The following is a 14,521-nucleotide window of genomic DNA, read 5'->3' as shown; positions in this document are numbered from 1 at the left end:
TTGATTTTAGACAAAGGCACGAAGGTGATTCAATGGGAAAAGGAAAGTCTTTTTAGTAAGTGGTGCTGGAACTACAGACTAAACATGGATGAAAATGAACCTGTCTCATACAGAACACAACAATCAATTCAAGACAGATCATAGAGCTCAAATTAGAGCTAAGATTATTAAGCTTCTGGAAGAAACCATAATAAAGTATCTTGTGATGTTGGGATAGGCAAAGGTTTCTTAGGGAGGACACAAAAATCAATAAGCATAAAAAAAAAAGAAGCGGTAAAATTGAACTTCATCAAAAATGAAAACTTCTGTTCACGGAAAGAGGCAATTAAGAAAATGCAAAGATAAACCACAGAGTGGGAAAAAATATTCACAATGTATGTATCTGACAAAGGACTCCTACAAGTATATGCTAAAAATACAGTCGACTTAATAAAAGTGAGAAAATACTTAACACTTCACAAAAGAAGATATAAGAATCGCCAAAAAAGCAAATGAAAAAGTACTTAGCATCATTAGTTATCAGAGAAATGCAAAGTAAAAGTAAAAGTAGGATGTCACTTCACAGTCACTAACACAGAATGACTAAAATGAAAAAGACTGACAATTGCAATGTTGGCAAGGATGTGGAGCAACTGGAACACCCTTACACTGCTGGTAAACCTGTTGCTGTCGAGTTGATTCCGACTCATAGGTAGGAGTGTAAAATAGTACAACCACTTTAAAAATCTGTTTGGCAGTTTTTTATGAAGTTAAACACCCCCGCACCTATGACCCAACAGTTTCACTCCTATGTAATTACTGAAGAGAAATAAAAACATGTTCACAAAAAAAACTTGTACAAGGATGTTTATAGCAGCTGTATTCCTAATAATTAAAAACTGAGCAATTCAAATATCCTTCAACAAGAGAATGAATAAATAAATTGTGGCATAGTCAATAGTCAAACACTATTGAGCAATAAAGGAATTACTGATGTGGGTGTTTGGAAAAATCTTAAAACAATCTTAAAAGCACAATACAGGAGAGGTCAGCACAACTGGACTACAACAAAAGCAAAGAAGTTTCCGGAATAAACTGAACTCTTGGAAGGCCAGCATAGTAGGGGTGGGGTTTGGGGACCATGGTTTCAGGGGACATCTAAGTCAACTGGCATAGTAAAATCTATTAAGAAAACATTCTGCATCCTGCTTTGGAGAGTGGTGTCTGGGGTCTTAAATGCTAGCAAGTGGCCATCTAAGATGCATCACTTGGTCTCAACCCATCTGGATCAAAGGAGAATGAAGAACACCAAGGACACAAGGTAATTATGAGCCCAAGAGACAGAAAGGGCCACATGAACCAGAGACTACATCAACCTGAGACCAGAAGAACTAGATGGTGCCCGGCTACAACCGATGACTGCCCTGACAGGGAACACAACAGAGAACCCCTGAGGGAGAAGGAGAGTAGTGGAATATAGACCTCCAATTCACGTAAAAAGACCAGACTTAATGGTCTGACTGAGACTAGAAGGACCCCAGAGGTCATGGTTCCTAGACCTTCTGTTAGCCCAAGATAGGAACCATTTCCAAAGCCAACTCTTCAGACAGGGATTGGACTGGACTATGGCACAGAAAATGATACTGGTGAAGAATGAGCTTCTTAGGTCAAGTAGATACATGAGACTATGTGGGCAGCTCCTGTCTGGATGGGAGATGAGAGGGCAGAGGGTGTCAGAAGCTGGCCAAATGGACACTAAAATAGAGAGTGGAGGGAAGGAGTGTGCTATTTCTTTAGGAGGAGAGCAACTAGGAGTACATAGTGAGGTGTATATAAATTTTTATATGAGAGACTGGCTTGATCTGTAAACTTTCACTTAAAGTACGATGAAAAAAAAAAGCATTATGTTGAGTGAAAGAACCAACCCCATTTGTGATAAAGTAGAATTATGCTCCATAGAGTGAAAGAAGCAGATGCAAAAGACTACATACTGAATGATTCCATTTATTTGAAGTTCAAGAGAAAACAAAGCTAATATATAGTTTTAAAAATCAGAGCATTAGTTGCCTAAGGAGGTAGGGATTGTCAGGAAAGGAAGATAAAGGAAATTTCTGGAGTGATAGAAATGTTCTGTATCTTGTTTGGAGCATTGGTTACCCTGGGATATTGGTTATATAAGCATGTACATTCATCAAAACTCAATAGATTGTACAACAACAAACAACAAACCCAACCCAGTGCCGTCGAGTCGATTCCAACTCATAGCGACCCTATGGGACAGAGTAAAACTGCCCCATAGAGTTTCCAAGGAGCGCCTGGTGGATTCAATGAAACTGCCCACCCTTTGGTTAGCAGCCGTAGCGCTTAACCACTACGCCACCAGGGTTTCCATTAAATAGATTGTACACTCCTGGTAAATTTCACTGTAGGTAAATTTTACCTCCAAAAAGAAAAGAAAAAAACTTATATGATTAAAATTAAAATGATTATTCCTGTGGTCAATACTGTACGTTTATATTACATATACTTTAGTACTACATATACTATATAACATATGTATGTATGATATATGTCTGTGTATATGTGCATACGTACGTACATTGGAAATAAAACTGGACATTATAGTTTTTTTTTCCAGCAACATCTATCATGCGTATAGCATAGGTCAGCCATTGTGCTACGTGTTGTGGATACAAAGATGAGTAAGAGAGAGGGGCTGGGCTCAAGGAAATCAGCATCTAGCAAGAAGCATTAAAACACAACAGATGAGTGCCATTTAGTAACAGATGTTGAGTGTGAGGCAAGTGCAAAGAAGGAAGGAAGTGACTCAGATTTGTTGGGGTTGGAGTGGTGGGACCAAAAAGTGAATAGACTGCATGGAGAAGAAGAGATTTTCAGGTCAAGAGAACCACATGAACTAAGACAGGGACATGACTCTGCATAATGTGTTTGCGGAGTTTTAAGTGTCCCAATGTGACTACAATGATGGGAGATGGTATAATGATGGGAAATTATATACTTCAGTGATGGGACCAGATTGTGCACAGTCATAAATGCCATCCTAAAGAGTTTAGATTTATAGGTAATTAGGGGCCACTGAAGGCTTTTAAACAGGAGTGACGTCAGTTCTATGTCTCTGTGTTTTAGAAAAAAAGTATCTGGTAGAAGTAAAGACAAATTATTGGAGTTGTGGAGGGATTAGAGGCAGAACAGGCAGTTAGAAAAGGATTGTGAGAATCTAGTGATCATTTAATTAAAATAAACTTGTTCATTAGAATTGTATGATTAAACATTTTTATTTGGCTATTCATTTCTTTTTTTCTTTAAAATTTACAATAGGAATCCAGAAACATTTTGGACTACCACAGGAATATTTCCCCAGGAGTTCATTATTTGTTTTCACAAACATGTAAGGATTGAAAAGCTTGTAATTCAAAGTTACTTTGGTAAGTAAATCATTCATTAATTTTCATCATCTTTTAGACAGAGGGCCTATGTGATGTAAACTTTTGGCAAAACACTAGTGTTTCTTTATAGCATGGAGCCCTTGGTGGGGTCGAGGGTTGGGGTACGGGTTAACTGTCTTAAGCACAATTAGTACAATTAGCCTTTCAGCAACTGCAAATTTGAAACCCTTCCCCCCCCCCCCCAAAAAAAAAGCACATAATAATTTCCAAGCAATTTACTACGTGAAAGTCTTTGGCAAAAGACCTCATTATGAACATAAGAAGCCAGCTTTCCAGAATGCTAGCTTCCATGACATCTTTATTCCAGAGTCATATGGTCTGGGATTTTCTGTCAAATTCTTGCTAAAAATCTGATAACCTTGATTATTCACACTGGATAGTTTCAATTCTTCTATTACTAATGGCATTTTCTGAAGGACTTAGGAGAATCTGCCATAGGAACGTCATTCTAATCCTATTTTATGTTTACTTAAGGATAAAGTATATCAGACAAAATCCTGGCAGGAAACATAATATTCTAGATGGCTCAAATGAACAGCCTTTGATGATGGGGCTACTTACAAAATTACGGGCCTGTTAAGGGAACAAACTAAGGATGGTGAGGCACCAAGAAGCTGGCACAGTGGGGAGCCATTTACACTCCTGGGACAAGGGAAGGAAATGGCATTCTTGGAGGCCAGTGAGAGCTAGAGCCTGTGGAAAAAGGCCTGCCCAGCAGGAGCTGTAGTCATGAAGGGACGTAATTACTGTCAGAGACATGGCACTGAAGCAGGGAGGGAGGGGACAGAAAAATAGCCTGATCTCACTTTCCCACTGCCCTATAGTCTCCTCCCAGTGCTTCCCATTGGCCAAATCCAACTAGAAGTCAGCAGACAAGTGAATCCAGGTAACATAGTCCAGTGGGGTCAGCCTCCCAGGGCACAGAACAGGACAGAAAGTTTATGACCAAGACCACTGATATTATTATTACTAATATACAAAAATCTGGATGATACCAAATTCAACAAGTCTCTGTTACCGCTCCATTATATGGTTGCATACATTTGTAGGATGACAATTACACAAGACTGCATTTCACCATAGGGACTTACGAAAAAAACAGGGCAAATGAGTAATTTCCAGAACATGGCATACCTGATCCCAGTACCCTGTACAGTCCCACCAGTGCACACGAGTCTCAAGGACAGAAACACAGAATCAGGTACATAATTAATACTTTATGTATGTTGTTTATTTACAATGTCAGTGCGGACCTTGAGGATTGAAAAGAGCACGTCTAAAGAGCCAGTTGATTTTGAGCAGTGGATTGAAAGAGGTATGTGTTTGTTTCACGCAACTTGTTCTGAGCATGAAGGAGCAGAGAATTGTGCTTTGACTCTGTATTTCCTATTGAGCCACATTTTAGTGAAAAAAGATGACTCGAATGATCCTTGTGACACATTTGTTGTTGTCGTTAGTTGCCACTGAATCGACTCTGACTCATGCAGAATAGAACTGTTCCACAGCCTTTTCAAGGCTGTGACCTTTTGGAAGCAGACTCCCAGGCCTGTCTTCCAGGGCGTCTCTGAATTGGTTCGAACCACCAACATTTCAGCTAGTAGTCGAGTACTTCACCGTTTGCACCACCCAGGGACACCTGTGACACACACATTTAGGGCCTAGAAAAACCCAGGTTTGATCACAAGACTGCTCCTTCACTTACTGGTTGTGTAATTGTCAAAGTTACTTAATTTTTCTGAGTTTCAGAATCCTTATCTGAAAAACGGAGATGGTATTTACCATTTCGGGTTTTTGTGAGCATAGTATCTGACATATGGTAGAAAAACAATAAATATTAGTTTCTCATCTTCTTTCCTTGCTTCCTGATTAATGGTACTGTTTAAATATCCTCAGTAGAATTGGTGGCTTCCAGTTAAACATAGCATGTTAACTTCATGTGTTTTTCTCCTTTCCTTCTCAAAATACTGTGAAGATAATAGTAAAAGAATAAAAAGAGGCATAATCTTACAAAGACAAAAGCAAACAAAAAACTAGGAGGATAAAACAAATGTGAGAGATAAATACATGTTATGGTAGAAGGAAAACAGATGGAGGAGTGGTAACTTTTGAATGGAATAGAGTATAATCTAAGTGCCTGCCAAGGAGAATATCAGTGAAAAGCAAGTCACTTTGCTCCAGAGAACCCCGGAAAAGTCTAGATCTTGAGGCCAACAGGTACCATGGAGTAGAAAAAAGGGTGATTAGTGGACATCTGTATACAGAGTGATTGGACTCTAGGTACCTTTTCCTACCACGCAAAGCTAGGTGACCTTCCTCCCACAAACCCCAAACCTCACGAGGTGACTGGGAACATTGAATATTGAGGCTCAGGACTCAGGGATACCAGGCATAGTAGAGAGAGTGAGTGAGACATAGGATTGAAAATGAGAGGGTTAAGTGAATGCTTACATATTGAAAGTGGAAACTAGGCTTCTTCCTATGCTCTGCTGTTATTGACAGCCGCCAAGAGTATGTCGCCAGCCAGAAGACTGGAGAATTCATCTCTGGAGAAACTGAATGGCCCCAGAAAAAAGATCTGTGGATACTGACAAAAGCTAGTTCACTCCTGGTCACCCTGTTGAAGTCCCCCCGTCAAGAAGCCTGGCTCATACATACAGTTTTCAAATGATTTATTCATAAGTAAGAAAAGACATCCAAAGATCACCAAACATTTGATTAAAGCTTCAAACCCTGAATAAAATCAAGCCTTTAGCTCTAATTTCCAATAATAGGAAATATAGAGGGTAGAGGAACAAATTAAACCATGAGGAGGCAAGATGGCAAAATCTAGAACGTAGGGTATTCTGCAGGACAACTGACCTGTTCTCTTTAATAAATCAGTGGCATGAAGAAGAAAAATATGTGTGGAGAGAAAAGATTAAAATACAGAGTTAATTCTGATTTGAATAAACCAACTATAAAAAGATATTTTGGGGGCAATTGAGGAAATTTGAATATGGACAGGATATTATATTAAAACACTATTTTTAACATTAGTATGTGTGGTGAAAAGAGTTCCTTTATGTGGCCTTTTGCTTTGGTTCTTCGGAAAAACAGCTGGAGAGATTTTTCCCTTAAGCCCTGAGTAGTTACCTTTGCCCTAGTTTTCTACCCCAGAGGGTTTGTTACTTTTGTCAAGATTGATTGACATTTCCTGGATAAGCTGTAAACAAGTCCTAGTTTGATACTTTTTGTTTGCCCCTGGGATTGGTACGTATCTTACAGAGATTGGTCAGTATACAATGTAAAGGAAGTGACTATAACTTACTGTGCAAATGAAGTATCTGTGGCCTACCAAGAGGGGATTGGTCAGTTCATAGCTCTGGTGGGAGGTCCATGCCTTGAAAATGCAAGGAGTATGCTTATATATGCAGCTAACCCTACAGAGGTTGGAAAACAGAAGTTGAAGAGAGAAGAAGAGACAAGCAGAGAGAGAAGAGGCCAGGAATCTCCCAGAAGTGGTTAACACAGGTCAAGGGCTGTAACACTGAAAACAGCAAGAGGCCTAGAAGGGTCCCTGGGCAGAGCCAGTGGCAGTAGGCTGGGAAGGGGCTCTGTAGCAGAGTCAGTTGTGATGACAGAAACCTGCTGCTAGGAATGCTCCTAAGAGAGCTGAACAAAACTGCTACAACTGGCTGTGAGCTGCATCAGTTAGCAGTAGAGAGGCTGACGGCAGGAAGGCCAAAAGCAGAGAAGTCTGTCCTCAGGGAGGTGAGAGGAAACCTGTCTTTAGGGGGCTGAGAGGAGGCCTGTCCTGAGGGGGTTGAGAAGAACTGTGTCCTGAGGGGGCTAATAGACACCTATGGAATATTGTACCTAACAAATGAAAAACACATGTTCTTTTCATGCTCACATCGTGCATCTTAGGCAGAGTTTTCTAGAGAAGCAAAACCAGTAAACTATATAAATACAGAGAGAGAGATTTATATCATGGAAATGACACGCATGGTTCTAAAGGCTGGAATATCCTAAGTCCATGGATCGGGATAGAGGCTCTTCCTGATTCACATAGCCACAGGGGATGGTGAACCCAAGATCAGCAGGTCGGAGAGCAGGGCTGTTGCTCACAGGCTGTGAAGATCAACAACTCCCAAGATTGGCAGGCAAGACCACAAGGCTTCTCTTGATTCACGTAGTTGAAGGGGCTGGCCAGCTGAAGATGGGCAGGCCGGAGAGCAGGACTCTTGCTTACAGGCTGTGAAGATCAATGAATGCCAAGATTGGCAGGCAAGACCACAGGTAAGCTGCTAGCTCAAATCCCAAGAACCGGAAGTCAGATGAACAGGAGCCAGCTGCAGGATCCAGAACAGGCAAAAGCCAGAACGTCTGCTTATATTCACACAGCAAGGAAATTCCCTTTCAACTGATTGGCTACTCATAGCAGATCCCATCATGGGGGTGATCACATATCAGATCTCAACAAGGAAGTGATCATATCATTATATGACTGTCAAAACACTGAGAACCAAATTTTAACTCCTAAACACTGGTAGTTCCTTAAAATCTGGTCTTATAATAGTTTATCGGCTGTCGTGTTCTACTGAACTGAATACATTTCGGTAGTTAGCCTCATGTATTTTCAGCTCTTAACTCATTTCTGTTAAATTTGTGTTTTAGATCTAGTACACACAGAGGGGCAGCTTCAAAATGAAGAAATTATGGTAAGCACATAAACTTCGTAGACATATACATTATATTTAACCAGCGCAATGTATTTAGATTTTAAACATATCTCCACAGTCATAGAATTAATGATATGATATTGTAGGTTCATGTTACTGTAGATTCTGTACCTAATCAACCCGAAGAGAAAGTTATTCCAAGTGATATTGAAATCAACATATATTATTCATAAATTAGGCTCTTATCTATCATAGAATGACAGCAAGGAGGACACAGAATTCACTTATTTGTTTTATTTTGAAGTATTTATTTGCTTCACCTTTTTTTCATTTGATTTTGTGGGCCTTTTAGAATAGAAATCAGAAAAGGTGGAGATGCCAGAATTGGATGTTAATTTAAGCATGAAAGGACAAGAGAGATTCTAATAGGGGAATTGGAGCATAGGATCAGCAACAAATAAGCCAGAGAGAGATGAGGTGGAAAGAGAACCGGTATTTTCTGACAACATTCCATTGGGCTTTGCTTGTCAAGTGGAATGAATGAATGTTGACAAGGAAGCTGCTGCCTCATCAGGAGATCCTCTGTTCCTGCTCCTTTGTCAGGCCCTGGTTTTTAGACAAAAACAAACAAAAAATTAAAATAACTGAATGTGAGTTTTCTTTAGGTGGTATGTTCATTTAAGGTTTCTCTAAATGAAGGTTAAAGCGAGAACCTCTTGTCCATTAAGTTTCCTTCACAACTTGCTGGGAGCTCCTGTGACATCATTATTTGAAAAGCTTTTGTAGGAAGGTTTTGAATCTTTTAATTCCGTTCTTTGCCACCAAAATTTGCCCAATGACTGAGGAGGCCAGTGGGGGGAAAAAGAAGTGGAAAAACCATTAATTGTACTGAATTTTCTCTTCCTGTTTTTCTCCATTTTTGCCTACTGGGTTATGATTATACTGCTATCTAGTAAGCCTCTGCTTGCTTTGGTGTTTTGTTTTAGGACTGACTGTGGATCAGGGAGGGTTGCAGCATTATATAACATTTGGAAAATAGTAAAGGGAAATGAGAGGCTGGAAATCACCTATAATTTTATAACTCTGCCATAAAACTTTTGTTGCATTTATTTTCTTCTAGCTGCCAACCGTATGCACCCCATAGTTATAATAGTAATGCGTATATAGATTTGTATTTTTATGACTTAATATTATAAAATGAGCTTCATAATTATAACTTTAAAATAATATTTGTCTAATGACATGCAGTTAAGCTAATTCCCCCCCTCCCCCATCATCCTAAGTCCAGGCAGTCCCCAGGTCCCGAACACGATCCATTCCTAGGTGTGTCTTTAAGTCCAGTTTGGAGGTAAGTCCGAATAGGTGCATCCAGTTCGTACTTAGACTTACTGTAGTGCAAGAGGAGGCTCAAAGCCTTTTCAGTGATTTCAAAGCTGCACGTGCAGCAAGTGGAGGTGATTTGTAATGAAGACTGTTGTAAGCAGGGGTTGGTTCATTTGTTTTGAAGTGAGGGCAACTTCACATGACATCAAAAGGCAAGTACAAGTTGTCCGTAAGTCAGAAGTTCATAACCCAGGACCGCCTGTAATAAGTAATATTACGCATTATGCATATGTTCCTACTACCACCACCATCACCTTTCTTATTATTTTCTAAGATTAAATTTCAATGAATGAAATTACCAGGTCTAAGGGTATAAACATATTTATAGGTCTTTATACATATTATCAAATTGCGTTCAGAGAAATTATATAAATGTAAAAGTATAACCAGATTTTAGAGTAGTAAATTCTGAAGCATCACAAACCAAAGGAAACCTTGTATCATGAAGAATATTTTAGAAAGATACTTTTAAAAAATTGATCACAAATGTACAGATGAAGCTTTTCAGCTCCACCTGCTATTTTTCATCAAACCAAGGCTGATACTTGGCCAGTGTGCACCAGAATGACCATTCTATTATATGTGGCTGGCATCTGTCATGAATATTATATTTTATGTATTGTTATATGGTTAGACTATTACTCTTGCATCGAACCCTTTATTCTACTAACTGCTTGTTAACAGCTAACTAGGACTGCTGAAAACATTCATATTGATTTTTCCCCTACAGGCACGTGATGGTTACGCCACTTACTTGAGATTCATTATTGTATCAGCTTTTGATCATTTTGCGTCTGTGCATAGCGTTTCTGCAGAGGGAATAGCCGTCTCAAACCTTTCTTAGTAATTCTAAGGCAGTGCTCTTGCGTGAATTTTTAACGATATATTTATTCAAACATGAAGTTGTCATTGAAATACTTTATTAAAGGGATTTGTATCAATCTGTTTTCGGTTATTTATTCTCTCCTTGGTATTTTATGTAAAGGAACTCTGGTTTCTTCAGCCAGCAGTGCTGGCCACCCGGGTGGAGATATGGAAGCTCTCACTTCAGTGTACAGCTTAATCAAGGACGTGACTAATATACGTGAAAATTTAACTGATAATACGTTGTGTCACCACAGCATCCAACATGGTGCCCTTCAGGTCTCAGTGCATTAACTTTTTTAATTTATTGATTGATTGACAGTAGACAGTATAGAGTTCAGAGAAGTGAAAGTACTTATGAGAAGGTTTTATTGTAGTTAGAGAACTTGAACTGGGCCCTGTAGGACAAGTAGTTTTAATTTTATTTTATTCTTATTTGAAGTCCTCAGAAAAGAGTTAAGAAACACATAATCTTATTTATCAGAGACAAGCATTATTGACATTTTTGGTATATTTCACAAATAATAACGATATCTACCAATACTTGATCATTTATTATGTGTCAGGAGCCCTGGTGGTGCAGTGGTTAAGAGCTTGGCTACTAACTAAAAGGTCAGCAGTTCAAATCCACCAGCTGCTCCTTGGAAACCCTGTGGGATAGTTCTACCCTGTTCTGTAGGGTCGCTATGAGTCGGAATCAACTCGACACCAATAGGTTTGATTTTGAGTTTTATTATGTGTCAAGCACTGTTAGCATTTTGCATGCATATATATATATATTTTTTTATCTATACAACTACCCCATGTGGTGAAAACTGTTGCTATTTTCATTCTGTATCTGACAAAATTTAAATTTAGAGAAGTTAGGTCATTTGTCCAGGGTCACACAGTTAGTAGATGGCAGAGCCAGAATTCAAACGCTGTTTCATTTAGCTCCAGAGTCTGACCTATTACATACCATCCTATCTGGTCTTACTTCTTCTACTGCTTTTTATCCTAATACTAGACCCGCTAACTGTGTGACCTCAGCAAGTTACCTTCTTTCTCCAGACCTCAGTCCCCTCACCCTAAAAGGAGGAGACTGGGCTAAGTAATCTTCAAGTTTGCTTACTGATCTAACCTCCTGCAGGTTGTGACTCTCCAGTCTTCAGCCCAATTCACAGGGCATTTTTATATTTTTTTCTTTTCCATTCCATTTGAACAAGTTTTATCTTAACTTGCTTTTATAGGTTAGAAAATACCTCCTAAGAGTTTAAGTCAGTGATCTAAGGCTAACCCTTGCCTTCTGGTGTATAACACATATAATTCTGGGTATTTTTTTTTACTAAAATTTTATCATTCTCATTTTTCCTGTTAACAAAAGTTCTCTGTAAATACCTCTTTATTGACAGTACTATACAATATCCCATCATGAAGATATATCTTTACTGAACAATTCTTATAAAATCGGACATTTAGATATTGCTATTTTTTTTATGTTTTTACTGTCCCTGGATGGTGCCAACAGTTAAGCGCTACTAGCCGAAAGGTTGGCAGTTCGAACCCACCCAGAGGCATCTTAGAGACAGGCTTGGTGATCTTCCAAAAGGTCACAGCCTTGAAAACCCTATGGAGCAGTTCTGCTCTGCATACATGGGGTCTCCACGAGTCAGAAGTAACTTGATGGCAACTAACAGTAACAAGTTTTTACCATTAAAAACAATGGTGGATTCCAATTGCTGATGGGAATGTGAAATGGTATATGCCCCTATGGGAAGGAAATCCGCAATGTCTAGAAAAATCACGTTATTTATCATTATTATAATGATGGATATGTCATTATTCATTTAATAATGAAACACGTATCATTCCTTGACTAGGAATTTTTCCCAAAGCTACACAGGCAAAAACATTAAATAACTTACAACAGTATTCTTTTTTTTTTTTTTCTTATTGTGCTTTAAGTGGAAGTTTACAGTTCAAGTTAGTTTCTCAGACAAAAATTTATATATACATTGTTATGTGACCCTAGTTGCTCTCCCTATAATGTGCCAGCACACTCCTCCTTTCCACCCCAGATTTCCCATGTCCGTTCAGCCAGCTCTTGTCCCTTTCTGCCTTCTCATTCCATCCCTGGACAGGAGCTGCCCTTTTAGTCTCATGTATCTACTTGAGCTAAGAAGCACCCTCTTCACGAGTATCATTTTATGTCTTCTAGTCCAGTCAAATCTGTCTGAAGAGTTGGCTTCGGGAATGGTTTTAGTTTACGGCTAACAGAGAGTCCAGGGACCATGTCTTCTGGGGTCCCTCCAGTCTCAGACCGTTAAGTCTGGTCTTTTTACTAGAATTGGAGTTCTGCACCCCACTTCTCTCCTGCTCCCTCAGGGACTCTCTGTTACAAGAGTTTTCTTTACACCATTATTTATAATAGTAAGTATTTACAACTGTCCAAAGTGTTTGACTGACAGCTAGTTGGATAAACTACTGTGTAGCCTCACAATAGAATATTAGCAGCTATAAAAAGGAATAAGGAGGCTCTCTAAACACTGACATGGTCTGGTCTCCAGGATATTGTTAGCAATGAAGAAAGCAAAGTGCGAAAACTATATGTAGTCAATTATCTTTTGTGTAAGATGGGATGTGGATGACATACATATATACATATTTTCTTATATTTGGAGAAAGAAATACTGAAAGAATTAAAAAAAAATAATACAGATGATTACCTATGGGGAAGGGAGAGAACTAGATAGGACAGATAGAGATAGAAGTTAGACTTCTCTGAATATAGTATTTAACGTAGTTTTGACTTTGGAAGCAGAAAAAATAAAACAGTCCTTAAAAGTTGAAAACACTTCCACCAGACCAAGTCCAGTACGACAAAATGGTTCCCGGCTACCACCACTGACTGCTCTGATGGTGATCACAATAGAGGATACCAGACAGAGCTGGAGGAAAATGTAGAACAAATTCTAACTCACAAAAAGGATCAGACTTACTGCCTGACAGAGACTGGAGAAACCCCGAGAGTATGGCCCCTGGACACCCTTTTTGTTCAGTAATGAAGTCACTCCTGAGGTTCACCCTTCAGCAAATGATTAGGCTCATAAAACAAAATGAGACTAAAGGGGCACACCAGCACAGGGGCAAGGACTGGAAGGCAGGAGGGAACAGGAAAGCTGGTAATAGGGAAGGGAGTGTGTTGACATGTCATGGGGTTGTTAACAAATGTCATAAAACAATATGTGTACTGTTTAGTAAGAAGCTAATTCTATAAACCTTCATATAGAGTACAATTTAAAAAAGAGTTGAAAACAAATGCGTGAGCCTAACTTCATCACAAGTTGGTAATACAAAAACATAGAAAAATATAATTATTTTAAATGACTTTAGAACATAATGTTTTTTCTATGCAGTCTTAGTGGAATGTATTGTAAAGACAAGTAGAGATTATTGGTAGTAATATTATACTTTATTTTGAAACTGTTTTAGTATCTTATATGTTGTAGGACAATGCAAATAAGTGTGTTAATGTGGTTAGGAATCAAGATGACTAGTTTAAAAGAAATAAAAGTATAAAATCAAAGAATTAAGTAAAATCCTGAAATGTTCCATTTTAATTGAAAATACCAGTGTAAACTCTTTTTTTTTAAGAGATAAATGTTTCTTAGTTCTATCCACTGAAAAGTTTTAGAAGCAGTGACATCCTAATAGCAGGGAGTACACCAAATACCCAGATTATGATCTCTAAATTCTTTTCCCATTAATTGGAACCAAGGTTCTTTGGAGGAATGACTGATTCTAAGTCTGGGACAAGAAATACACGAGATAAGCCTGGAACATTTTGTTGTGCCAGAAAGTAAAGACTAATGGGTCATGTTAAAGGATAAATAAACCTTTAGGGTCATGGTTTCATGGGACATCACAGTTAATTGGCCTAAAAACATATTTACTTCTGCCGTTCTGCCTCCTAGTTCATTGTGTTTTAAAAGCTTCCAAGTGGCCATCCAAGTCACAACAATTGGTCTCTATTTGCTCTGGAGCAACCGAGGAAGAAAATCAGGAATAGGAGGAGGAAATGGCATGTGTAGCTAATCGCCTCTGTGACTAACTGCCTCTTTTGCCATGAGACCTGAAGAACTGGATGGTGCCCAGCTAGTATTACTGAACATTTTGAGCAAAGATTTT

At 38.8% G+C, this 14,521-nt stretch overlaps 1 protein-coding gene across 6 annotated transcripts in view; it reads left to right on the top strand.

The window, feature by feature from the left end:
• IFT25 (intraflagellar transport 25) overlaps positions 1–14,301 on the top strand; it is a 34,068-nt gene extending 19,767 nt beyond the window's left edge. For 5 of the 6 annotated variants that reach the window (XM_064282002.1, XM_064282000.1, XM_003411067.4 and 2 more), the window contains 4 exons: positions 3,319–3,425; positions 4,693–4,761; positions 8,103–8,146; positions 10,221–14,301. In XM_064282002.1, coding sequence (XP_064138072.1) covers positions 3,319–3,425; positions 4,693–4,761; positions 8,103–8,146; positions 10,221–10,334 — 334 coding nt within the window. In that variant the 3' untranslated portion in view covers positions 10,335–14,301. Of the gene's footprint in view, positions 1–3,318; positions 3,426–4,692; positions 4,762–8,102; positions 8,147–9,390 lie in introns of all 6 variants that reach the window. The other variant, XM_064282003.1, reaches the window with a different exon arrangement.
• The last annotated feature ends 220 nt before the right edge of the window (positions 14,302–14,521 follow it).

The sequence above is a fragment of the Loxodonta africana genome, chromosome 3 (genome assembly GCF_030014295.1).
Source record: "Loxodonta africana isolate mLoxAfr1 chromosome 3, mLoxAfr1.hap2, whole genome shotgun sequence".
NCBI lineage: Eukaryota > Metazoa > Chordata > Mammalia > Proboscidea > Elephantidae > Loxodonta > Loxodonta africana.
Note: the sequence above shows the minus strand (reverse complement) of the source record. Positions and strands in the feature narration are given on the sequence as shown.